General features: G+C 42.0%; 2 protein-coding genes across 6 annotated transcripts; one reads left to right on the top strand and one right to left on the bottom strand.

Moving 5' to 3' along the window:
- Window positions 1-318: 318 nt before the first annotated feature.
- On the bottom strand, window positions 319-8,917 carry LOC129868472 (transcription initiation factor TFIID subunit 9-like). Of its 2 annotated transcripts, none has more exons than XM_055942486.1 (7): window positions 8,814-8,917; window positions 8,184-8,265; window positions 7,920-8,056; window positions 7,689-7,823; window positions 7,493-7,574; window positions 7,178-7,288; window positions 319-668 (listed from the first exon to the last, which is right to left on the bottom strand). In XM_055942486.1, the coding sequence occupies exons 1-7, from the start codon at window positions 8,847-8,849 to the stop codon at window positions 511-513; spliced, it is 741 nt and encodes a 246-aa protein (XP_055798461.1). In that variant the 5' UTR covers window positions 8,850-8,917; the 3' UTR covers window positions 319-510. The 2 variants fall into 2 exon arrangements, with proteins under 2 accessions (XP_055798461.1, XP_055798462.1); XM_055942487.1 differs by having other exon boundaries at window positions 8,159-8,265; window positions 8,814-8,898.
- Window positions 8,918-9,131: 214 nt separating this feature from the next.
- ap4m1 (adaptor related protein complex 4 subunit mu 1) lies at window positions 9,132-17,112 on the top strand. Of its 4 annotated transcripts, none has more exons than XM_055942482.1 (17): window positions 9,132-9,358; window positions 9,548-9,609; window positions 9,735-9,820; window positions 9,933-10,039; window positions 10,236-10,332; window positions 10,496-10,606; window positions 10,777-10,857; window positions 10,998-11,060; window positions 11,352-11,420; window positions 13,038-13,104; window positions 13,261-13,314; window positions 13,728-13,834; window positions 13,954-14,045; window positions 14,244-14,288; window positions 14,530-14,580; window positions 14,724-14,841; window positions 16,379-17,112. In XM_055942482.1, exons 1-17 carry the CDS (start codon window positions 9,309-9,311, stop codon window positions 16,568-16,570), a joined length of 1,452 nt encoding a protein of 483 aa, XP_055798457.1. In that variant the 5' UTR covers window positions 9,132-9,308; the 3' UTR covers window positions 16,571-17,112. The 4 variants fall into 4 exon arrangements, with proteins under 4 accessions (XP_055798457.1, XP_055798456.1, XP_055798459.1 ...); XM_055942481.1 differs by having other exon boundaries at window positions 9,132-9,385; XM_055942484.1 differs by having other exon boundaries at window positions 9,132-9,609.
- Window positions 17,113-26,023: the final 8,911 nt, after the last annotated feature.

The raw sequence follows: 26,023 nt of genomic DNA, 5'->3' as shown, positions 1-26,023 counted from the left end.
CTCAGGACCATGACAAAAAGTGCACAAGTCTACTGCTTTGATATTCAAGTGTATATTCCCAATAAAAATAATCAGATCATGGAGTCATCAGATTGACGTCCCCCTCTATTAGCAACTGAGTGGAACAAGTCCTCTAAACTATTCCCAGACTGAAGTGTAAAAATCCTATTGTATTCACTCATATCTTGCTTTCTGCATTAAGTCCCATTAGAAGTTTCAAGCTTTATAAATATAAAAAAAAACTTTGTTTCTAGCTAAATCCTGCACTGTGGTAATGTGTCCAACTAGTGTTCCATAAATTATATTTCATAGACTACATTTATTCACACTTTTTTATTTTTTTATACAAAAATTAGTGGCAAACAGGCATGACACTACATTTACTAAATGTCCACAACAATGATGGGGGAATTGTAGGCTGGCTGGCTAACCTCAAAACTACCTTCTAATATATTTACAGCACACTCTTGATTTCATCTAGCTGACTCCTTTATCAGATTATCCATGAGGTCATAATGCATCATAGTCATCGTCGTCTTCATGCTTCCTCTTCAGCGATTCACTGGCCGAGTTCTGTGACACCATGTTGGTGGTGATGAGGATCTTTTTGGATCCGATCAGGGAGGGGTTGATGAGGACATTTTGAACCATTGGGGTGGATGGTGTGGCTGTTGGAAAACAAAAGACAAAAATATCAGGATTTATTATGAAAATTTAAAATGCACATTTTATTCAGTGAATAAACTACTGAATTGAAGCGTCTTAGAGACTTGATTTCAATTAAATCGTATTGGTCACATGCGCCAAATACAACAGGTGTAGACTTTTGCAGCTGAAAAAAAAATCCAAATATTTGCCAAATAAAAATGAAATATTAACAATAAAATGGGTATATACAAGGAGTACCAGTACAGAGTCAATGTGCAGGGGTACGAGGTAGTTGAGGTAATACAGTATCATGGGGGTAGGGGTAAAAGTGACTAGGTAATCAGAATATAGAATAAACAGAGTAGCAGCAGCAGCATATGTGAAAGTGTGTCTGTGTGTGGTGTCAATAAGCATGTGTTTCTGTGTGTTGTATGTACTGTGTGTGTTGGAGTGTCAGTGTATTGTGTGTGGATAGAGTCTAGTGAGTGTGCCAGTCAAGGGAGTCAGTGCAAAACAATTAAGATAAATAAATGTGAGGTCAATGTAAATCATTTTTAGTGCCTTCTGACACCGCCTGGTATAGAGGTCCTGAATGGTAGGGAGTTCGGTCCTAGTGATGTTCTGGGCCGTATGCACTACCCTCTGTAGTGCCTTGTGGTCGGATGCTGAACAGTTGCCATACCAAGTGGTGATGCAGCAAGTGAAGATACTCTCAATGGTGCAGCTGTAGAACTTTGAGGATCCGAGGGCCCATGCAAAATCTTTTCAGCCTCCTAAGGGTGAAAGAGGCATTGTCGTGCCCTCTTCATGACTGTGTTGGTGTGCTTGGACTATGATAGGTCCTTAGTGATGTAAACACAGGAACTTTAAGCCCTTGACCTTCTCCACTACAGCCCCGACGTAAATACAGGTGTGTTCGGCCCTCCGTTTCCTGTAGTCCACAATAAGCTCCTTTGTCTTGCCCACGATGAGGGAGAGGTTGGTGTCCTGGCACCACACTGCCAGGTCTCTGACCTTCTTGGGCACAGTCACTATGGTGGTCTGCTTAAAACATATAGGTATTGCAGACTCATACAGGGAAAGGTTGAAAATGTCAGTGAAACTTGCAAGTTGGTCAGTGCATGCTCGCAGTACACGCCCTGGTAATCCATCTGGCCCTGTGGCCTTGTGAATGTTGACCTGTGTTATTCACATCGGCAGCGGAGAGCGTGATCACACAGTCTTCCGGTACAGCTGCTGCTCTCATGCAAGTTTAAGTGTTATTTGCCTCGAAACGAGCATAGAAGTAGTTTAGCTCGTCTGGTAGGCTTGTGTCGCTGGGCAGCTCTCGGCTGTGCTTCCCTTTGTAGTCTGTAATGGTTTGCAAGCCCCATCACATCCAACGAGCGTCAGAGCCGGTGCAGTACGACTCGATCTTAGTCCTGTATTGACGCTTTGCCTGTTTGATGGTTTGTCGGATTTCTTATAAGCTTCCGGGTTAGAGTCCCGCTCCTTGAAAGTGGCAGCTCTAGCCTTTAGCTCACTGCGGATGCTGCCTGTAATCCATGGCTTCTAGTTGGGGTATGTACGTACAGTCACTGTGGGGGTGAAGTCATCAATGCACTTATTGATGAAGCCAATGACAGATGCGGTGTACTCCTCAATGCCATTGGAAGAATCCCAGAACATATTACAGTCTGTGCTAGCAAAACAGTCCTGTAGCTTAGCATCTGCTTCATCTGACCACTTTTATTGATCTGGTGGTTCCTGCTTTAATATTTGCTTGTAAGCAGGAATCAGGAGGATGGAATTATGGTCAGATTTGCCAAATGGAGGGCGAGGGAGAGCTTTGTATGCATCTCTGTGTGTGGAGTACAGTGCTGAAGTCGGAAGTTTACATACACCTTAGCCAAATACATTTAAACTCAGTTTCAGAATTCCTGACATTTAATCCTAGTAAAAATTCCCTGTGTTAGGTCAGTTAGGATCACAACTTTATTTTAAGAATGTGAAATGTCAGAATAAGTTGAGAGTGATTTATTTCAGCTTTTATTTATTTAATCACATTCCCAGTGGGTCAGAAGTTTACATACACTCAATTAGTATTTGGTAGCATTGCCTTCAAATTGTTTAACTTGGGTCAAACGTTTCAGGTACCCTTCCACAAGCTCCCCACAATAAGTTGGGTGAATTTTGGCTTATTCCTCCTGACAGAGCTGGTGTAACCGAGTCAGGTTTTTCAGTTCTGACCACACATTTTCTATACGATTGTGGTCAGGGCTTTGTGATGGCTACTCCAATACCCTGACTTTGTTGTCCTTAAGCCATTTTGACACAACTTTGGAAGTATGCTTGTGGTCATTGTCCATTTGGAAGAGCCATTTGCGACCAAGCTTTAACTTCCTGACTGATGTCTTGAGATGTTGCTTCAATATATCCACATCTTTTCCCCTCCTCATGATGCCATCTATTTTGTCAAGTGCACCAGTCTCTCCTGCAGCAAAGCACCCCCACAACATGATGCTGCCACCCCCGTGCTTCACGGTTGGGATGGTGTTCTTCGGCTTGCAAGCCTCCCCCTTTTTCCTCCAAACATAATGATGGTCATTATGGCCAAACAGCTCTATTTTTGTTTCATCAGACCAGAGGACATTTTTCAAAATTGTACAATCTTTGTCCCCATGTGCAGTTGCAAACCGTAGTCTGTTTTTTTAAAAATAAAATGGTGGGTTTGGAGCAGTGGCTTCTTCCTTGCTGAGCAGCCTTTCGGGTTATGTCGATATAGTACTCGTTTTACAGATATAGATACTTTGTACCGGTTTCCTCCAGCATCTTCACAAGGTCCTTTGCTGTTGCTCTGGGATTGATTTGTACTTTTCGCACTAAAGTACATTCATCTCTAGGAGACAGAACGCGTCTCCTTCTTGAGCAGTATGACAGCTGCATGGTCCCATGGTGTTTATACTTGCGTACTATTGTTTTTACAGATGAACGTGGTACCTTTAAGCATTTGGAAATTGCTCCCAAGGATGAACCAGACTTGTGGAAACTAACCGACTTGCCAAAACTATAGTTTGTTTTAACAAGAAATTTGTGGAGTGGTTGAAAAACGAGTTTTAATGACTCCAACCTAAGTGTATGTAAACTTCCAACTTCAACTGTAGGTGGTCCAGAGTTCTTTTCCCTCTGGTTGCACATTTATCATGCTGATAGAAATCTGGTAAAACTTATTTAAGTTTCCCTGCATTAAAGTCCCCGGCTACTAGGAGCGCCGCCACTGGGTGAGCGTTTTCTTGTTTGATTATGGCGGAATAAAGCTCATTCAATGCTATCTTAGTGCCAATCTCTGACTGATGTGGTATGTAAAGAGCTACGAAGAATACAGATGAGAACTCTCTTGGTAGGTAGTGTGGTCTACAGCTGATCATGATATACTCAACCTCAGGCAAGCAATAGCTCGAGACTTCCTTAGATATAGTGCACCAGCTGTTATTTACAAAAATACAAAGTCCGTCGTTGTTTTACCAGATGCCGCTGTTCTATCCTGCCGGTACATTATATAACCAGCCAGCTGTATGTTGATATTGAGATCATTCAGCCACGACTCCGTGAAGCATAAGATGTTACACTTTTTAATGTCCTGTTGGTAGTTTAATCTTCCACGTAACTTGTCGATTTTATTGTCCAAATATTGCACGTTTGCTAGCAGAATTGAGGGAAGTGGGGGTTTATTCGATCGCCTTCTCGGAAGGCAGCCCGCTCTCCGGCCTCTCTTTCTCCGCCACCTCTTCACGCAGATCACGGGGGTCTGGGCCTGCTCCCGAGGGAGCTGTATATCCTCCGCCTCGGGCTCGTCAGAGTTATGAAAAAAGAAAAAGGATTCTGCTAGTTCGTGGTGAGTAATCGCAGTCCTGATGTCTAGAAGTTATTTTCGGTCACAATATGTACAAAAAGAGTAAAAAAATATGTTACAAATGCAGATAAACAAACAAAAAAACAATCAGTTGGGAGCACGTCTACCTTCTGTTCCGGCGCCATCTTACCCTGCACCGGGGCGCTGGTAGAAATTAGGTCAAACGGATTTCATTTTTTTTATGGCCCTATACAGCTCTCTGATCAAGGTCTTAGTGCCAGCACCAGTTTGTGACAGTAAATAAACAGCTACAAAAAATTCAGATAGAATACCTCATAATAATCTGTAGTCCATAATAATCTGTAGTCCATGCTAACTCAGGTGAGCAGAACCTTGAAACTTCTTTAATATTGAGAGATTGCGCAAAATAGCACAATTGGTCAGGATCCCGTAAACCGGCCACCATTTCCTCTGGCGACATTCTCTAATGATGTAAATACATAGTAGAGGTCGACCGATTAATCGGGGCCGATTTCAAGTTTTCATAACAATCGGAAACCGGTATTTTTGGGCGCCGATTTTTAATTGTATTTTTTTTTTTTACACCTTTATTTAATCTTTATTTAACTAGGCAAGTCAGTTAAGAACACATTCTTATTTTCAATGACAGCCTAGAAATGTTCTGCCTCGTCCAGGGGCAGAAGAGATTTTTAACCTTGTCAGCTCGGGGTATCCAATCTTGCAACCTTACAGTTAACTAGTCCAATGCTCTAACACCTGATTACATTGCACTCCACGAAGAGCCTGCCTGTTTGCGAATGCAGTAAGCTAAGGTAAGTTGCTAGCTAGCATTAAACTTATCTTATAAAAAACAATCAATCAATGACTGTCATTGCTCCAATGTGTACTTACCCATAAGCATCAATGCCTTTCTTAAAATCAATACACAAGTATATATTTTTAAACCTGCATATTTAGCTAAAAGAAATCCAGGTTAGCAGGCAATATTAACCAGGTGAAATTGTGTCATTTCTCTTGCATTCATTGCACGCAGAGTCAGGGTATATGCAACAGTTTGGGACGCCTGGCTCTTTGCGAACTAATTTGCCAGAATTTTACGTAATTATGACAACATTGAAGGTTGTGAAATGTAACAGGTATATTTAGACTCATGGATGCCACCCGTTAGATAAAATAAGGAACGGAATAAACGTTTTGTTTTCGAGGTGATAGTTTCCGGATTAGTCAAAGGTATATGGTTTAGAGAGAAATAGTCAACGCGTTATAATTCCTATAATAACTTGCGGCTGAACTTGAAAGGGGTTCCTTCGTTATTTTACCGTTCATGTCTTCTATAGAGAATGTCTTGATCTACAGTGATCCCTCGCCACTTCGCGGTTCACTTATCGCGGATTCGCTATTTCGCGGATTTTCATAATGCATTTTTTTTTTTTTTTTGGTGCATTGTGCTCTGCATTCTGATTCGCTAAAAACTCACTCCCGCTTCTTGTATCAAAACATGCTACGAATTGTGCTATCATTTTGTCGTCTCGTGCAGTTATGTGTACGTACATGAAACAGCTTGGCAAATTTACATTAAGTTGGCCAAATTATCTTGTAATTTCGAACATCTCCTAAACCCATAATGTCGACGAAACGCTCTGAAGAGCAGTGAAACGGCCTACACGTGAGTCACTGTATTTGTATACATGTAATAGTTGCTAATTGTAAAAAAAAAAAAAGTTTTCTATTTCGCGGATTTCACTTATCGCGGGTCATTTTCGGAACGTAACCCCCGCGATAAACGAGGGATTACTGTACTTCAAATTAGGTCTGTGTTTCATACAGGCTTAAACCGCCTCAACGTTTTGATACCCGTGTTAATCTCACTAGGATAAGGTAACGTTTGTCTACATATTTTCATAAATCCACTCTACATTTTTTTTTTTATCTTCGCTTATATTTAGCCAATATTGATCAGAGTTACCTTGTCTTATGGATATCTACACAGTTATAAAATTGTCAAGGTGGTGTAAGCCTACACGAAACACAGACCTTATTTTAAGTGAATCTGAAAATATCCTATGGAATAAGTGAAGGAACCGCTTTTCAGATTTTGCTAGAAGGAGTCATGGGAATTATGACTCGCACTTTGGTCGGCAATTCTTACCATGCCCATTATTAAAATAGGATTTCCTGCATATAGAAATTACAGTTTTTGTTTTCAACTTTCATCACAGGTAACTTAAACTCTATTTTTATTCAAACAGTTGAGAGTATTTGTCTCCTAAGCAGACTCTTCAGTATCATTGTCACTTCAGAGCTGTGTGTGTGTGTGTGTATTTATGTATTATATTAAGTTAAAATAAAAGTGTTCATTGTTTATTCAGTATTGTTGCAATTGTCATTATTACAAAAATGTGAGTGTGTGTATGAGATATATATATATATAATAAAAAAAAAAATCTCTCTCTCTATATATATATATATAGAGAGAGAGATTTTTTTTATTTTTTTATTTATAAATCGTCCGATTAATCGGTATCGGCTTTTTTGTCCTCCAATAATCGGTATCGGCGTTGAAAAATCATAATCGGTCGATCTCTAATACATAGTATAAAATTCATAAGATTACAGTAGACTCCTTCACCAGCAATCTGAAGCAAGTTAGCATTGTGAAATGAAGGTTAGTCTTACAGGACTTGGAGGCTGCAGTCTGTGAGGATGGGATCTGAACGCTGAAGCGCTGCCCCGACAGTGACACTGGCGTCCCCACTTTGGTTGTGACTGACTGCACTGAGGGAGTGCCTGGAAACATGCAGGAAGGAAGGAGTAAATGTTTTTGTAATGAAACAGAAAGTACAACAGATATGGTAGCAACAGGGCTGCACACCAGGAAGCAAACCCACATCCCACTGTCAAATAAGGACTTGGAGCAGTGTGTTAAAAAAAACATGTAATAAAATGACAAGGTATGAGTGAAAACATAGATTGCACAAAAGGGTCCCTCACCAAGGGTAGGCGTGCTGGGCCTGCTGGACACAGCTCCTATACTAAGGCGAGGCACTGTTATTCTTCCCGCAGATGAGGACACCTGCACAGAAGAGGAACAGTCAGAAAGATTCACAAAAGAGAACATACTGGAATAGAATACAATAAACATTGATTGCAAGTGCAGTAAAATCTTCAAAGCAGAACATGAGGCTACCTTTTTCTGTATGGACTTAAGCCTGTAGTTAGGAGCAGTAAGACAGTAACGGTCAGGGGGCAGGCGTGGCCCAGTGTATGGCTTAATCAAGGGCAGAGGGGTCTGGTTCTTCTGCCTAGCTACATCCAGCAGGAACTACACAAAGACAACATTGTCAGGAGTTAGTCTAGATAATTTATGAACATCTGAAAAAAATGTCATGTCTGTCTTAGCACTGCTATTAAATCTTACATCTCGTGGTGGTGGGGAGGTGAAGGACTGGTCCATTCGACACTGGATCGCCAGTCTTATGTCGTCAGCATCCACAATGTTCTTCTTGGCATGTGTTGCATAGATTTTGGCATCCTCGATAATAGTTGTCACATATCCTGTAAAATCAAATGATATTTAATGACAGCTGTTCATTGTCTTGATACATTGGTGTCTTGTAACTACTAAACATGCAATATTGCACACTGAGCATAACTAACCTGAGAGAGTTGAATGTATACTTACTGTAGGTAAATTCCAGCATTTGATTAATAACTCTGGGCTCATACTCTGTTATCCCCATGTCTTTGAGGATTTGGATCATAACCTTTGCAATGGAAAATTATGAGCACATAATAAGCAAGAAATGCAGTATGCTGTGTGGCTGCATGGACAAACATGAAATAGAGTAACCTGTCCATGTGTTGTCATCAACTGCACTAGCTAGTTACAACAATAACAGTCAGCAGCTGACGTTAGCTTGCCCTGCTAACTAACAAGCTAACTATTAGTTACCATTCCCAATAGGCAAGTAGATGCCATTACACAAAAACAACGTTAGAATGATATGGAGTTATATTACTGGACAGCTACTCTACAAATGCACATTTAAAATGAAGCGCGTCTGTTCTTCTAGTTCTAACGTCAGCTAGCTGACAAATAAATAACAAGCTAGCTAAAGTACCTAGCTGGTTACCGTAGTTAGCTAACGTTAGCGAGCTCACTGGCTAACGAACTTTGACACAATCCTGCAAAAACTAGAACCTTTAATTCAGCTGTCATAATAGATATCTAACTAAACACTCATCACCACTGTAGCTACACTAATGGAACTATGACATTTCAGAAATTGTACCTTAAACGGTTATATCCTACCTGTGCATCTTTAGGAACAGTTTTCGGAGAAGCCATTTTCACGTTTGACCCTTGCCCCGCGCATTCACTTCCGCACAGCCGTACTAAAATAAAATCAATATGCATAGTACCGCCACCCTCTGGTTCACCACGTTCATGACACTTAGCTTTATTGTATATTATTTGGGGGCTTTAAAAAAAACAACATTTACTGTAAATGCATTGATCCAATAAAATACATAGCTAGCTATTCTATAATGCAAAAATACAACTCTAGCTGTTGTGAAATTGAAAGTGCAGTAACTGAAATAATCTCCCTAGGTGGCGCTGTGAAACTCTAGGTTGATTTAGCTGCCAGTCAACAAACACCAAATAAGAATTGACGCGTAAATAAACGATGGCCAGCTAGCCAGCTAGTTACAAATAATGTGACACCTATCTTCTTAGAGTTTACATTTCGGTCAACGTAGGGATTTTGGTATTTTGCATTATCAAGTAGCTAAGCAACCATCCTGTATGAAAGCAGTCACGATTGGAGTCACGATTCCTGGACAAGTAACGTTAACGTTAAGTAGATTGCTATTTGGCTGCTGGTACTTAAATCTCATAAACACTGAATAACATTTGAAATGCTGATGTTTGATAGTCAGAGCCCACAGTAGGTTTGTCGATGTCATGGTCGTTATAATGTTAGTTGGAGCTAACTTAGGTTGATGTTACCGACTAACATGCATTGGTTTTTTATTTCCCTCTAGGAAGATGATATCCCAGGTGTTCATATTGTCCTCCAAAGGAGATCACCTCATCTACAAAGACTGTATCCTACATCATAATAGCTTACCTTTCCCTTTTACACATATCCTTAAACTTCAGGCATTTCTCCCAGTGAGTTGTCAGTGGAAATGCTGTGAATAATGAATGGCCTTAACCCTGAGTTGTCAGTCCGTGGTGAAGCTGGAAAAGATGCTGTCAACAAATTCTATGAGATGGTCACTGCATTGACTGGTGACCAGCCTCCAGTTGTAATGGTAAGTTGAACGGTTTGGCAAATAGGCATGGTGTGGGTTTTGATCAGCCGTCTATTACGGTATAATCATAGTTTCAAACTGTAATGTGATTTCCCTCCATGGTTGCCCACAGAAACACAAGGAGCTGCATTTTGTTCACATCAGACAGGGAGGGCTCTATTGGGTTGCCACGACGAAAGCTGATGCCTCTCCCTTCACCATCATCGAGTTCCTAAATAGGTAATTGTGTCTGTAAGGAATGTATTCTACAAGTAGCTTTCTGTGTGTATTTAATATCTAATTTGGTGTGCATCAGTCTCTCCACAACAACCTGATTTACAGGTTGGCCTCTACTGTGTGTGTGTGTGTGCGTGCGTGCGTGCGTGCGTGCGTGCGTGCGTGCGTGCGTTAATGTTTTGCTTACTGTCTGTCACAGATTAACAGCCCTGGTTAAGGACTACTGTGGTTGTCTGTCAGAGAAGTCTGTCCAGATGAACTTTGCTCTCATTTATGAGCTGTTGGATGAGGTAGTGGTGAGTATTCTCTCTCTCCTCTGGCATCCATCTTTAGGCCATTTTGAAGGCCCTATCTTTGGTCCTGGTTATCCGTGCCTATCTCCGTTCCTCCTTATTCCCACTGTCATCTATTTTCCTCCCTCTCTCTCGTCCCACCTTTCTCTCACTTTATCCCCATCAGGACTTTGGTTACATCCAGACGACCTCTACTGATATCTTGAAGAACTTCATCCAGACTGAGGCGGTCAGCTCCAAACCCTTCAGCTTGTTTGACCTCAGTAACGTGGGGCTGGTAAGACACCAATGCATGGTCACAATCACACTGACTCTTGGGGCTGCCCTGAAAATAAGTGCACTGGGTCCCATTTGCTAACATTTCCTGGTTATCTGCTTTTTATCATTAACATGTTGAGCCCTACTTACTCAGCTCTTTTATTCCACTTTCTTTTCCCTCCTGGTCAGTTTGGAGCAGACACCCAGCAGAATAAAGTGGCCCCCAGTGCAGCTGCCACACGGCCCATCGTGTCAAGTCAAGGAGAACAGGTAAAGAATGCGTCTACTGCTGGATGTTATGGGCTATTCCTAGGTGCTAGTGTGTTGATTGATGAAGATGTACAGATATGTATGAATTCTTTGTATATATATATGTATTCAACACTTTGTTTTTTCCCTTCTGTCTTCAGGGAGGCAAAAACGAGATATTTGTGGATGTGATTGAAAGGATGTCTGTAGTCATTGGTGCCAATGTAAGTATCACTGATTACATGGTGGAGCCATGCATATGATCAGTATCTCTTCCTTAAAGGGCAACTCTCTACATATGTGAAAATGGCGCATTTCTGTGATCTGTAGTTAAGAGGATAAGAAGAATGGTCCTAAAAAAACGCTGCTCTGTAGCTAGGTGTCCATCCAATTGGCGACAGATTTTCATGTGAATATTCTAAAATATGCATAAAGAAAATATGTGCATTTTCCCAACAGTGGTGTGTTTCTACCAAATGTTTGTATTTCTTTTTTTTACCCCTTTTTCTTCCCAGTTTCGTGGTATCCAATTGGTAGTTACAGTCTTGTCTCATCGCTGCAACACCTGTACAGACTCGGGAGAGGTGAAGGTCGAGAGCCGTCCGTCCCCTGAAACACAACCCAACTAAGCAGCACTGTTTCTTGACACAATGCCCACTTAACCCGTAAGCCAGCCGCACCAATGTGTCGGAGGAAACACTGTACACCTGGTGACAGTGTCAGCGTGCACTATGCCTGGCCCGCCACGCGATGGGACAAGGACATCCCTGCCAGCCAAACCCCCTCCCCTATTGTGTGCCGCCCCATGGGTCTCCCGGTCGCGGCCGGCTGCGACAGAGCCTGAACTCGAACCCAGAATCTCTAGTGGCACAGCTTTGCCTTAGACCACTGGGCCACTCGGGTGGCCGTGTTTCTACCAAACTGACATGTTGCGGATAAAAGTCAATGCGTGATGACGTAGTGTACACAAAATTAACTTTTTCGCTTAAGTTTTCAATAGCAAATGTGCCTACTACTCTGGTCTTGGCACGTGGGCTCTAGCCAACAGCTTGCAGATACAGTGCGGGTAGGCTAGTCTACATGATGAGATTATTATGGATAAGTGTGAGAATATTTTTATTTGTCAAGCATTGATCATCATGTCACCAGAATAAGACCCTCGATATTTATTGGAAAGGAGCATCAAGATCACCGTGCACTTTCACCACCCTGTGAAACTCATCATAAATTAGTTAATCTGTAAGGACAGACGCTGGCGACGAGTAGCAGGTACAGGGAGTGAACATTTAATTAACAACGGACATGAAACAGGACAGGACAGCGTCTGGACATTAAAACATAATGACATTAATGCTGACACGGGGAACCAACAGAGGAACAGACAGATATAGATGGGGCGGCGATTAACAAAGTGAAGGAGTCCAGGTGAGGCCAGTAAGCGCTGATGCGCGTAATGATGGTGACAGGTGTACGTAATGAGAGCAGCCTGGCACCCTCGAGCGCCAGAGAGGGAGAGCGGGAGCAGGCATGAAGTAATCGTTAGCCTACTAAACTGCATGGTTTCCCGAGTTGTAGTAAGACCACATATCATCACGTGACTAAATTTACTTCGATATGATGGTTATTATATCAATATTTGCTTTTAAATGTGTTTCAACCTCCATTTCTCACCAAAAAAAAAGAAAAATAACAAACAAATTTTCTGTCTGCATTTTTTTACGCAATATGACTTTACTCACATAAACTGTGGAGGGAAACGTAGTTAGTGATATCACAGGGTAGGATTAAACGTTTTAAAATATTGTGATTTTCAAAACCTGTAACGAGTTTCTTGCTCCCCAAGTCAGCGCACATCTCATAGTGTTTGAAAATCACTGTTGTAACTTCTGATGAGGTCATTGGGTAGAACCCTAAAGTTATATATTTTTTCTACAAGGTGTAGAAATGCGCCGTTTTCACATCTCTGTCTTGGTGCTGGAGATCATGAATATGAGCTTGAAAAGGGGCAGAGTTGCACTTTAACCTATACTTACTGTCTGTCCTTTCCATTTCTCTCTCTAAAAGCAATTACATTTGATACTTATGTTTAAAACTGTACCAGACCAGAAATATAATTTTGCGTTTTATATTTCTGTAAGTGTATATAAGGATGTTATTGCTGAATGATCATGAACGGAATAAATTCCCTCACTGTTCCCCAGGGAGTTCTGATGAAGGCAGACATTGAGGGAGAGATCAGAGTGAAGTGTTACATGCCAAGTTGCTCAGGTGAGCTTTTGTGTTTCAAGTCTTCATTTTGAATGATAAGCTGCCAGAGGAGGCACGGTAAATAGAGGGCAAGTACAAATCCAAATTCCTCCATGCCAAATTCTCATCACTTTCTCTCCCTTTCCCCCTCTTCTCTGTTCCTCACCCTGTCGATAGAGATGCGGATTGGACTGAATGAAGAGTTCAGCATAGGAAAGTCCCAGCTGAGCGGTTGGTACCATCCCTTTGCAAATACTACATCCTTCACTGGCTAGATTAGTCAATTTTATAAGATTGGCAGTCACTGTGCTGGCTGTATGGGTGACCTGAATGATTACTACACTTCCTGTAAAATCCTGCATTAGATGAATATGAGGCCATTGTATTAAAACGTATGATTCCCTGCCACAGCATTGATTGTCATAATGGATGTTATTGACCTTTAGTTGTACTCGTATCCTTGTTGTGGAAGAGCACAGTCACTATGGGCTGAATTCCCATAGATTCAGATTTTCACACATTCTCGTTCAGCTCTCATTGACATCAAGGCACTACACAAATGTCTGCTATCTCCTTTTATTCAAATTAGGATTCTGCCCTATATTCCAAATGTAATTTCCCTTCCCCACCCTCTCTCCTCTCAGGTTATGGGGCAGCTGTTCGTGTGGATGAGTGCAGCTTCCACCAGGCTGTCAGGCTGGATGAGTTTGACACCTACAGAATCTTGAAAGTGTGTCCCAGCCAAGGAGAGGTGTTCATGGAATTTACTAAATCACATGCACACACACAAACAACAATACTTGTATCTCACTGTTACATAAACAAATGTATTCTCTCTCACAGTTTCTCACAAACCTTTTCGTTCTCTAGCAAACAGTGATGCAATACCAGTTGTGTGATGACCTGCCCACAGCCCCTCCATTCCGTCTATTCCCTTCTATAGAGAGGGACAGTTGTGGCAGGTACAGAAAACTGTTCATTCATTTTGGGTAGAGAACCCTTTACCAGAACCATCTCAAAATATGTAGAACACACAGATTTCCCTTACTCTTGATGACAGTCATTTTAACTTCCCCATTTTACTAAGTTGAGTGTTGGGAAATCAAGTCTTTAAACAACCCAACCACCACCCTCAACACACACTTGTTCTTTCCCTGTAGGTTGTTGATGTACCTGAAGCTGCGGTGCGACCTGCCCCCAAAGAGGTCAGTTCTCCATTAACAGGAAATGCTTATTTGCTGATATGCATTTTCTGTATGTTGAGAATGTAGTTTGCATGGAGCATATGTGGTAGTCATTGAACACTTTATCATGTTTTATGATGCACATTATAATAGTTTAATAACATATGATCATGTAGTCTGTCAGTGTGATTGTCCTTGCCTTCTCTGACTGGGCTGCAACTTAGGTCCCTCTGTCACTGAGGCAATCTCTTTTCTCTTACAGCGCTGCTATTAATGTTTCTATTACAATACCGGTACCCAAGGGCTCGCTTCGGTGAGAAGAAACTCCTTTTTCTATCTCATGTTCCCTCCATCTTTTGCTTTGTCTCTCACTATGTGTAACCCCCCCCCCCCCCCCCCCCCCCCACTACATAACAAGCTCCCCCTCTCTCTTTTCTCACCCTCTTTGTTCTCCAGTCTCTCTCAGGAGTTGAGCAGCCCGGACCAGAGTGCTGAGCTGCAGCCAAAAAACAAGGCTGTCCATTGGGAGATCCCTCGCTTCCCTGGGGGAGCCCAGCTCTCCGCCCTGTTCAAGGTGACTAAACATAATCAGAACAACAATGGGAAACATGGAAATAGTAGATACTGGTAGTGAGAGGGTATAATAGGTCAGTTTCAATGATTATGATATCAGGAACTTCTTATCAATCAGGAAGAATCACCTCTTTGCACACGCTGTAGATCAGATTGTTAGGTGCAGATCAGGTTCTCAAAATCCATGAGCCATTTCGCATAGAGCAAGGATGCATATGCAGACAGCTTCGAATGGTTAACATGCACAACCATTCAAAAGTTTGGACAAAACTATTCATTCAACAGTTTTTCTTTATTTGTACTATTTTCTACATTGTATAATAATAGTGAAGAGATCAAAGGTATGAAATAACACATATGGAATCATGTAGTAACCAAAAAAGTGTGAAACAAATCTAAATATATTTTATTTTACATTTGAGATTCTTCAAAGTAGCCACCCTTTGCTTTATTGACAGCTTTGCACACTCTCGGCATTCTCTCAACCTGCTTCATGAGGAATGTTTTTCCAACTGTCTTGAAAGAGTTTTCACATCCTGAGCACTTGTTGGCTGCTTTTCCTTCACTCTGCGGTCCAACTCATCCCAAACCATCTCAATTGGGTTGTCGGGTGATTGTGGAGGCCAGGTCATCTGATGCAGCACTCCATCACTCTTCTTCTTGGTCAAATAGCCCTTACAAAGCCTGGAGGTGTGTTTTGGGTCATTGTCCTGTTGAAAAACCATGAAGGCCTGATTCACGCAGTCTCCTCTGAACAGTTGATGTTGAGATGTCTGTTACTTGAACTCTGAAGCATTTATTTGGGCTGCAATCTGCGGTGCAGTTAATTGGCAATTTCTGAGGCTGGTAACTAATTAACTAATCTTCCTTTCCTGTGGCGGTCCTCATGAGAGCCAGTTTTATCATAGCGCTTGATGGTTTTTGCGACTGTACTTGAAGAAAGTTCTTGAAATTTTCCGAATTGACTGACATTCATGTCTTAAAGTAATGATGGACTGTTGGTTCACTTTGCTTATTTGAGCTGTTCTTGCCATAATATGGACTTGGTCTTTTACTAAATAGAGCTATCTTCTGTATACCAACCCTACCTTGTCACAACACAACTGATTGGCTCAAATGCATTAAGAAGGAAAGAAATTCCACAAATTAACTTTTAACCAGGCATACCTGTTAATTGAAATGCATGCGCTGGTTGAGAGAATACCATGTGTGTGCAAAGCTGTCATTAAGGCAAAGGGTGGCTACTTTGAAGAATCTCAAATATAAAATAGATTTTGATTTGTTTTACACTTTTTTGGTTTCTACATGATTCCATATGTGTTATTTCATAGTTTTAATGTCTTCACATTTATTCTACAATGTAGAAAATAGTCAAATAAAGAAAAACCCTTGAATGAGTAGGTGTGTCCAAACTTTTGACTGGTCTTGTACGTTAGTGGTAACTTTGCAAGTGCATTATATGCCCCTAATAGTAGATGGTCAATCATATACAAAGTTGTCTAACATGCTGACCACTTCCTCTCTCTCTGTACATTCAGCTGGAGGTCTCTGGCCTTAGCTCTGCCTCGTTACAGGAAGTGGGACCGGTCAGTCTGAGCTTTGAGCTGCCGAAGTACACCTGCACAGGACTGCAAATTAGATTCCTCCGCCTGTCCCCGATACAGCCTGGACCGTCGCAACGCTGGGTCCGCTATGTAACCCATTCAGACTCGTATACCATCCGTATCTGATACGGACATACAGTACACACACACACCATTGATCAGTCAGACTCTGGCTTACTCTCAATGCAGATGTGAACCCTGATCTTGACTGCCTGAAAACGTCAAGGGACTTTTGTATCATGTGTATTCTGTATATGGTGGAGTGACCCAATACAAATCTACTACATCAAAAAGTTACCCATACATTTCACTATTGTCATTATATTATGTCATATGGGAAATCATTCAGGAAAGTCTATGAATGTGCATAAAAACATATTCAGCACTTTTGAGTTTCTGTAATGCAGGGATAATCCGGATCAATATACAAATAACCAGGACCAGCCCCTGGAGGTCTGCAGAGGTACTGCAGGGGATCCACAGCTAGATTAAAAGTATGTGTATATATATATACAGTACCAGTCAAAACACCTACTCATTCAAGGGTTTTTCTTTATTTTAACTATTTTCTACATTGTAGAATAATAGTGATGACCTCAAACTATGAAATAACACATATGTAACCAAAAAAGTGTTAAATTAAAATATATTTGAGATTCTTCAAAGTAGCCACCCTTTGCCTTGAGTCCATCTGTGGTAAATTCAATTGATTGGACATGATTCGGATAGGCACACACCTGTCTATATAAGATCCCATAGTTGACAGTGCATGTCGGAGCAAAAACTAAGCCATGAGGTCGAAGGAATTCTGTCTGTAGAGATCCGAAACAGGATTGTGTTGAGAGACAGATTTGGGGAAGGGTGCCAAAAAACATCTGCTGCATTGAAAGTCCCCAAGAACACAGTGGCCTCCATCATTCTTAAATGGAAGAAGTTTGGAACCACCAAGACTCTTCCTAGAGCTGGCCGCCCGGCCAAACTGAGCAATCGGGGGAGAAGGGCCTTGGTTAGAGAGGTGACCAAGAACCCGATGGTCACTCTGACAGAGCTCCAGAGTTCCTCTGTGGAGATGGGAGAACCTTCCAGAAGGTCAACCATCTTTGCAGCACTCCACCAATCGGGTCTTTATGGTAGAGTGGCCAGACAGAAGCAACACCTCAGTAAAAGGCACATCACTGCCTGCTTGGAGTTTGCCAAAAGGAACCTAAAGGACTCTCAGACCATGACAAACAAGATTCTCTGGTCTGATGAAACCAAGATTGAACTCTTTGGCCTGAATGCCAAGCATCACGTCTGGAGGAAAACTGGCACCATCCCTACGGTGAAGCATGGTGGTGGCAGCATCATGCTGTGGGGATGTTTTTCAGCTGCAGGGACTGGGAGACTAGTCCGGACCGAGAGAAAGATGAACAGAGCAAAGTACAGAGAGATCCCCAGACTTGAACCTGGTCGAACATCTCTGGAGAGACCTGAAAATAGCTGTGCAGCGACGTTCCCCATCCAACCTGACAAAGCTTGCAGAAAATAATGGGAGAAACCCAAATACAGGTGTAGCGTCATACCTAATTTGCAAAAATTTCGAAAAAACTTTCCGCTTTGTCATTGTGGGGTATTGTGTTTAGATTGATGGGGGGAAATGTTATCAATTTTAGAATAAGGCTGTAACGTAACAAAGTGGGAAAAGGAAAGGGGTCTGAATACTTCCCGAATGCACTGTATAGTGGTGTATGACTCCAGGATTTTTGGAGTTGACTCTTGCTCAACTCCCAAAACACTCTGAAACGGATGTGCACACCGCACCTCATTGCAGAGTTCTACTTGGGAGTAGCCGTGCATGGGTAAAATCACTAGAGAAGCGCTGTTTGCTCTACAACCTGTTAATTCATATGCCTTGCGACTGATATGTAAGCCAAAAGGCAGAGACCATAAGAAGACACAATGGCAGAATAAATTCAACCACACCTTTTGTTTTATCACAAAACTGGATAGCAACCTCTGTCCATTTGAAGTCCACAAACCATATTGCATGTACAGTATCCAACAGTTACATGACCTACAGCATGGTTAAGGTAGTTTAATGTTTATGACTTTTTGGACCACTAAACAACTATTGATTTAGAACCACAGAGATACCGCAAGTCGCAAAGAAAACAGGAGCTGCCGCCACTATTCCAGCACCATTTCAACTTCAACATTTCAACATCATCAAATCACCTCTGCTTAGTCTAATACAATGACAACTAAATGATACCAAAAACGATTTAGTCCAATCAACGTAAGCTAAATATGATGTGGCTGTCCATGGTTCTAATTTCTGTGTGTGTGTGTGTGTGTGCGCGTTCATGCAAGTAGGAAAAACCTGTTGACTCACCCTACTTGTAGAGAAATGCCAATGCCATCCTCCTCTCTTTCAATTTGATGAAACGGTCTATCACTCTGTCATACAGCATACACTTGTATTTTTTCTTGTCCCAGGATACCTGGCTAAAATGCTTGCTAGCCTAACTTCCATTCATGGGCAACGTTAGCTAGTTAGCCTTCTACATATTAGCCTTCTACATATTGGACTTCCATCCTCTCAGGCCAGGGGCACAACAATGTATGAATTAATGGTTGGATCAGAATCGCTGTTATAATCATTGGCTAGTACGAAGAATTAAGTAAAACCACAAATCCAAATCTCTATTTCCATCCATGGCTAATTTAGACAACAACACAACGACATGTAACAATTCAAGTTTTTCTGTCAATGATGTGTGAAGCCAAATCCAAGCTGGCTTCCCTTGACACTTTTTTTGTGAAGCACCAGGACCATTCAGTTAAACTCGCTCAGTTTAGCTCGATGCTGATTGGCTAATTTTTCATACTTTTTTTTGTCAAGAGAAGTAAGATGCTCGCTGGCTTCTCTTGCCTTCAATGCTACGGGCGGCAACAATGTCATACTCGTTTGGACCAGACAGCATCAGATAGATGGCCTACACCTAGAGAGACAGAGAGGCGCTGTTTCAATCACTCGGATGCTTTCTCCAGTGAGAACGCACATTCAGCCTCTTGTGAATTGAAGGGAAATTATGAAACAGAGATGAAAGAGATTATTTTATGTTTTTATATATATTTTTTGTCTTTTTTTGGGAAGCCTGGCTTCCCTTGACATCCATGAATACACACCACTGCTACTAGGAAGACTACATTTGCGTTCTAAAGGACTGACATGAGCATGATGCTGCCCATTTTATTATACATTTTGCCTATAAAAGGCCTATATCAAAGTGTATTTGTCACGTGCGCCGAATACAACAGGTGTACACCTTACAGTGAAATGCTTACTTACAAGCCCTAACCAGCAGTGCAATTTTTAAGTAAAAAATAGGTATTAGGTAAAGAAAAAAAAAGTTGAATGACAGTGAAAATAACAGTAGCGGGGGGGGGGGGGGGGGGGGGGGACAGTGCAAATATTCCGGGTAGCCATTTGATTACCTGTTCAGGAGTCTTATGGCTTGGGGGTAAAAGCTGTTGAGAAGCTTTTTGGTCCTAGACTTGGCGCTCCGGTACCGCTTGCCATGCGGTAGCAGAGAGAACAGTCTATGACTGGGGTGGCTGTGGTTGTTGACTATTTTTAGGGCTTCCTCTGACACCGCCTGGTGTAGAGGTCCTGGATGGCATCTTGTTTGAATATAGAAGGTAACGTGTAGGAACTCAAATATTTCAGTGATATTTCTGCAGTGTGTCGACTTGACAGATCCCATGGGATGATGCGGCACACTCTATGCTGATAAACCTATTATTTGCCCTGGTATAGCCCTATTCGGACTGGTTTTACTAGAGACGTTGGTTTTGTAATTGTTATACAAGCATGTGCGCTATTCCTCTGCACGATTCACACAGGATTCGTTTTTCAAAATTCCCCTGTAATTCCAATTTTTTTCAAATTGAATTGACTCTTATGACGGAAGCATGGAGGGTTTTTGTTGTGGCGTAAAGCTATTTAATGTCTAGACTATAATAGGCAACACTGATAACTCTTGCTTGGCTGCCAAATGTATAGGTCTCCCCATAATATTTAAATTTATGAAGTGCGATCATAGGCTAATCATTATTTTAACGATCCATGATAGACGTCCTTCCTAATAACGATCCCCCCCATCCTGCTGATTTGAGCTTCTGAACCATATTTGCACATGATTGTGTTTGTGGAGGAGAATGTGAACATGCCTTTTCCAAAAAGTTTTGCGGAAATAGTATAGTGCTTTGCGATGTAGCTACCATCCTCTAGGTTTTCACGCCAACCCTAATCTAGCGCGTCTGATTCAATAATTAGCTGGTTGATAAACTGATCAGGTTAGTTACAACTGTGGTTGGAGCGAAGACCTACAGGAATTTAGCTCTCAGAGAACAAGGTTGGAGAGCCCTGACCTAGGACATCAACAGCCAACCAGTGTTTCATTAAATAACCTATAGGCACAAAAGTTTTTATTGCACATTTAGGCCTAATTAACTGATGCTGTTGGCGATTTTCAACTTCAATTCACTGGCACTATGAAGAATAGCTTAACCATACTGATTGATAGCCTAATATATACTTTTGGTGAATTTGAGGCATTGCTAGACATGCCATTGCTACACTGAACAAAAATATAAACGCAGCATACAACAACTTCAAAGATTTGACAGAGTTACAGCTAATATAAGTAAAACAGTCAATCAAAAATAAATGAATTAGGCCCTAATCTATGGATTTTACATGACTGGGAATTCAGATATGCATCTGTTGGTTCTCACAGAATGTATGGGAGTGGATCGGTTAAATGAAAAAATCTGAAAACCAGTCAGTATCTGACCACCATTTGCCTCATGCAACGTGACACATCTCCTTCGCATAGATTTGATCAGGCTGTTGATTGTGGGCTGTGGAATTGTGTCCCACCCCTCTTCGATGGCTTTGCGAAGTTGCTAGATATCGGTGGGAACTGGAACATTCTGTTGCACACATCGATCCAGAGCATCCCAAACATGCTCAATGGGTGAAAATGTATGCAGGCCATGGAAGAACTGGGACATTTTCAGCTGCCAGGAATTGTGTACAAATCCTTGCAACATGAGGCCATGCATTACCATGCTGAAACATTTTTATTTTTATTTAACCTTTATTTAACTAGGCAAGTCAGTTAAAAACAAATTCTTATTTTCAATGACGGGGATGGCGGCGGATTAATGACATGAAAATGGGCCTCAGGATCTCGTCATGGTATCTCTGTGCATTCAAATTGCCATTGATAAAATGCAATTGTGTTTGTTGTCCGTAGCTTATGCCTGCCCATACCATAATCCCACCTCCACCATGGGGACCTCTGTCCACAATGTTGACATCAGCAAATCGCTTGCCCACACGACGCCCTCTGCCCGGTACAGTTGAAACCAGGATTCATCCGTGAAGACCACACTTCTCCAGTGTGCCAGTAGCCATCGAATGTGAGCATTTGTCCACTGATGTCGGTTACTACGCCAAACTGCAGTCAGGTCAAGACCCTGGTGAGGACGACGAGCACGCAGATGAGCTGCCCTGAGACGGTTTCTGACAGATTGTGCAGACATTTTTTGATTGTGCAAATCCACAGTTTAATCAGCTGTCCAGGTGGCTGGTCTCCAACGATCCCGCAGGTGAAGAAGCCGGATGTGGAGGTCTTGGGCTGGCGTGGTTACACGTGGTCTACAGTTGTGAGGCCTGTTGGACGTACTGCCAAATTCTCTACAATTACGTTGGAGGCGACTTAATGTAGAGAAATTAACATTAAATTCTCTGGCAACAGCTTTGGTGGACATTCCTGCATTCAGCATGCCAACTACACGCTCCCTCAAAACTTGAGACATCTGTGGCATTGTGTTGTGACAAAACTGCACATTTTAGAGTGGTATTATATTGTCCCCGGCACAAGGAGCATCTGTGTAATGATTGTTTTATCAGCTTCATGATGTGCTACACCGGTCAAGTGGATGGATTATCTTGGCAACGGTGAAGTGCTCACTAACAGGGATGTAATCAAATTTGTGCTCAAAATTTGAGAGAAATAAGCTGTTTGTGTGTACGGAACATTTCTGGGGTCTTTTATTTCAGCTCATGAAACGTGACCAACACTTTGCAGGTTGCGTTTTATATTTTTGTTCAGTGTGTATATAATGTGTCACCCTCACTTTCTTCCTGTATTTTCGCTCTCTCTCTTTATGTCTTCTCTCTCACGCGCTTCTAGGTGTGGTATCCCAGCTGTGTGTCTGTTTACAGGTTACTGTGCATATGAGTACAAAGGGGTATGAAAGGTGAAGACCACTGTGTGTGGGACTACAACTTGAGAAACAGCAGCACCAGCAACAGCTTTGGGATAAGGGAAAACTCACAGTAAAATCCCTGCCTTACGTTTTTGTAACACAGAGAAATAAAACTTGATTGTGTTCATTACTTCATTGATGCACTGATACAGTATGAGCCGTATGTATGTATTTTTAATAAGGTTTTCCAGAACAATCCTCATTCCATGCAATCTCACACAATGATCTTGTGTTTATATCAGATCCTCAAAAGGTTCTACAGCTGCACCATCGAGAGCATCCTGACTGGTTGCATCACTGCCTGGTATGGCAACTGCTCGGCCTCTGACCGCAAGGCACTACAGAGGGTAGTGTGTACGGCCCAGTACATCACTGGGGCCAAGCTTCCTGCCATCCAGGACCTCTATATCAGGCCGTGTCAGAGGAAGCCCTAAAAATTGTCAAAGACTCCAGCCACCCTAGTCATAGACTGATATCTCTGCTACCGCACGGCAAGCGATACCGCAGAGCCAAGTCAAGGTCCAAAAGGCTTCTTAACAGCTTCTACCCCCAAGCCACAAGACTCCTGAAGAGCTACCCAGACCCCTCTTTTATGCTGCTGCTACTCTGTTTATTATCTATGCATAGTCACTTTAACTCTACCTACATGTACATATTACCTTGACTAACCAGTACCCCCTGTGTATAGCCTTGCTTGTTATTTTACTGCTGCTGTTTAATTATTTGTTACTTTTATTTTCTATTTTTTTACTTAACACATTTTTTTTTTTTATCTTAACTTCTTAAAGCATTGGTGGTTAATGGCTTGTAAGTAAGCATTTCACTGTAAGGTTGTAATCGGTGCATGTGACAAATAACATTTTATTAAAATGAATAATAATAAACCTTTGCAAAGTGAATTGTCTGTGTGTACAGTGCAACTGACACTCGAAGTGAAATACAGTTTACATAGAAATGACACATTGGGACACATTTCATTGTAAAATGATCTTTCATATAATTGATATTTTAATTACTGATACCTCCACTTGTACAATATTATATGTCCAACTGCTCACATGTTCTTGACCTGATTTTAAAAAATGTTGTTTGCACAGCAAATGCTCTCACAGGAGTATTTACATGAACATTCCTGCTGGCCTACTTTTCCAAAAATCCATTCATACCACAGAAACATAACCACTGAAGGTTGGCCTTTCTCAGTTAGGTACGGAAATCCATTAATCCAATCCTAGTCTCTTGTGACAAAAAAACATGGCCATCCCACACTTGAACTGGATGCAGAGATTTGTCAAACCCTGTACAACAATCGCAGGTCCTGCAGCCAGGCAGCCACTTCCTGTAGTTCAAGAACAGGATGTGATGCCATCAGGCGAGGCCAGCCATCTTGTTGAGCAGGGCCTTCTGGTGCTGGAGGTCAGAGTTCTCAGTGGGTTGGAGTAGCCCTGAAACCGAGGAGGAGGAAAGAAATTAGGATAACAGAAACAATCAATTTTACATTTGTAAACAACCCTGACGGTGTCTCCAGTAATGACATTTCTGCAATATATATATTTACTTTCATTGTACTGGTGTGAGTATATAGTCTGTCACTACTACATGTTTCCACGACGATATTGAATTACCTACCATCATCTCGGCCAGGGGCACGGTGGCCAACAGCAACTTTATGGCGACTCTGGATGTCCCGGATGGCCCCTCGCCTCTGAGCCAGGTCACCCAACAAGGGGCTCAGGTGCCCCTCCCCCACCATCACCTCCAGTGTCATCACAGGCTCCAACACCTGCCCCCCCGCCTACCTCAGAGCCTACAGGAATGGACAAACACAACACTGTTACTACTGTAGTATTACTATCACCAACAAACACGCTACTCTATTGCTAATGCCTTTTTTTCTTCTATGGGCACTCACAAACCACTGAGGAGACTACAGTACATAGGCAGAGATCATCTCACATTGTGTACACAACTCTATCAAGGGTGTTCCTGTGCAGGTGTTAATGTACAGTACTAGTCAAAAGCTTGGGCACACCTACTCATTCAAGGGTTTATCTTCATTTTACTATTTTCTACATTGTAGAATAATAGTGAAGAAATCAAAACAATGAAATTACACAGATGGAATCATGTAGTAACCAAAAAAAGTGTTAATTGTATATTTGAGATTCTTTAAAGTTGCCACTCGTTGCCTTGATGACAGCTTTGCACACGCTTGGCATTCTCTCATATAGAAAAGTAGTGTAGGGAGTTGTGTCTGTTCTATAACTTCCAGTGCATTCGGAAAGTATTCAGACCCTTTGACATTTTCCAAATTGTTGTTACATTACACCCTTATTCTAAAATGTATTAAATTGTTTTTTCCCCTCATCAATCTACACACAATACCCCATAACGACAAAGCAAAAACTGTTTAGATATTTTCGCAAATGTATTACAAGTAAAAAAACGAAATACTATATTTACATAAGTATTCAGACCCTTTATTCAATACTTTGTTGAAGCAGCTTTGGCAGCGATTTCAGCCTTAAGTCTTCTTGGGTATGACGCTACAAACTTGGCACACCTGTATTTGGGGAGTTTCTCCCATTCTTCTCTGCATATCCTCTTAAGCTCTGTCAGGTTAAATGGGGAGTGTCACTGCACAGCTATTTTCAGGTCTCTCAAGAGATGTTCGATCGGGTTTAAGTCCAGGCTCTGACTGGGCCACTCAAGGACATTCAGAGGCTTGTCCCGAAGCCACTCCTGCGTTATCTTAGGGTCGTTGTCCTGCTGGAAGGTGAACCGTCGACCCAGTCTGAGGCCCTGAGCACTCTGGAGAAGGTTTTCATCAAGGATCTCTCTGTACTTTGCTCTGTTCATCTTTCCCTTGATCCTGACTAGTCTCCCAGTCCCTGCCGCTGAAAAACATCCCCACAGCATGATGCTGTCATCACCATGCTTCACCGTATTGATGGTGCCAGGTTTCCTCCAGAGATGACGCTTGGCATTCAGGCCAAAGAGTTCAATCTTGGTTTCATCAGACCAGAGAATCTTGTTTCTCATGGTCTGAGAGTCTTTAGGTGCCTTTTAGCAAACTCCAAGTGGGCTGTCATGTGCCTTTTACTGAGAAGTGTCTTCCGTCTGGCCACTCTACCATAAAGGCCTGATTGGTAGAGTGCTGCAGAGATGGTTGTCCTTCTGGAAAGTTCTCCCATCTCCACAGATAAACTCTGGAGCTCTGTCAGAGTGACCATCATGTTCTTGGTCACCTCCCTGACC

Source organism: Salvelinus fontinalis, chromosome 13 (assembly GCF_029448725.1).
Source record: "Salvelinus fontinalis isolate EN_2023a chromosome 13, ASM2944872v1, whole genome shotgun sequence".
Taxonomy (NCBI): domain Eukaryota; kingdom Metazoa; phylum Chordata; class Actinopteri; order Salmoniformes; family Salmonidae; genus Salvelinus; species Salvelinus fontinalis.
The sequence above is the reverse complement of the archived record's forward strand: the minus strand, read 5'-3'. Positions and strand labels throughout refer to the sequence as shown.

Bases quoted from the DNA above. Each gene is read 5' to 3' on its own strand.
- LOC129868472 (XM_055942486.1), bottom strand. From the start codon at position 8,849: ATGGCTTCTCCGAAAACTGTTCCTAAAGATGCACAG. The intron at 8,057-8,183 runs GTAAGTATACAT...TTGATTTTACAG, and splicing joins AATGCTGGAATTTACCTACA to GATATGTGACAACTATTATC. The intron at 7,824-7,919 runs GTAAGATTTAAT...GTCTTTGTGTAG, and splicing joins CCTCCCCACCACCACGAGAT to TTCCTGCTGGATGTAGCTAG.
- ap4m1 (XM_055942481.1), top strand. From the start codon at position 9,309: ATGAAAGCAGTCACGATTGGAGTCACGATTCCTGGACAAGTAACGTTA. The intron at 10,333-10,495 runs GTGAGTATTCTC...TATCCCCATCAG, and splicing joins AGCTGTTGGATGAGGTAGTG to GACTTTGGTTACATCCAGAC. The intron at 13,105-13,260 runs GTGAGCTTTTGT...CCCTGTCGATAG, and splicing joins TTACATGCCAAGTTGCTCAG to AGATGCGGATTGGACTGAAT.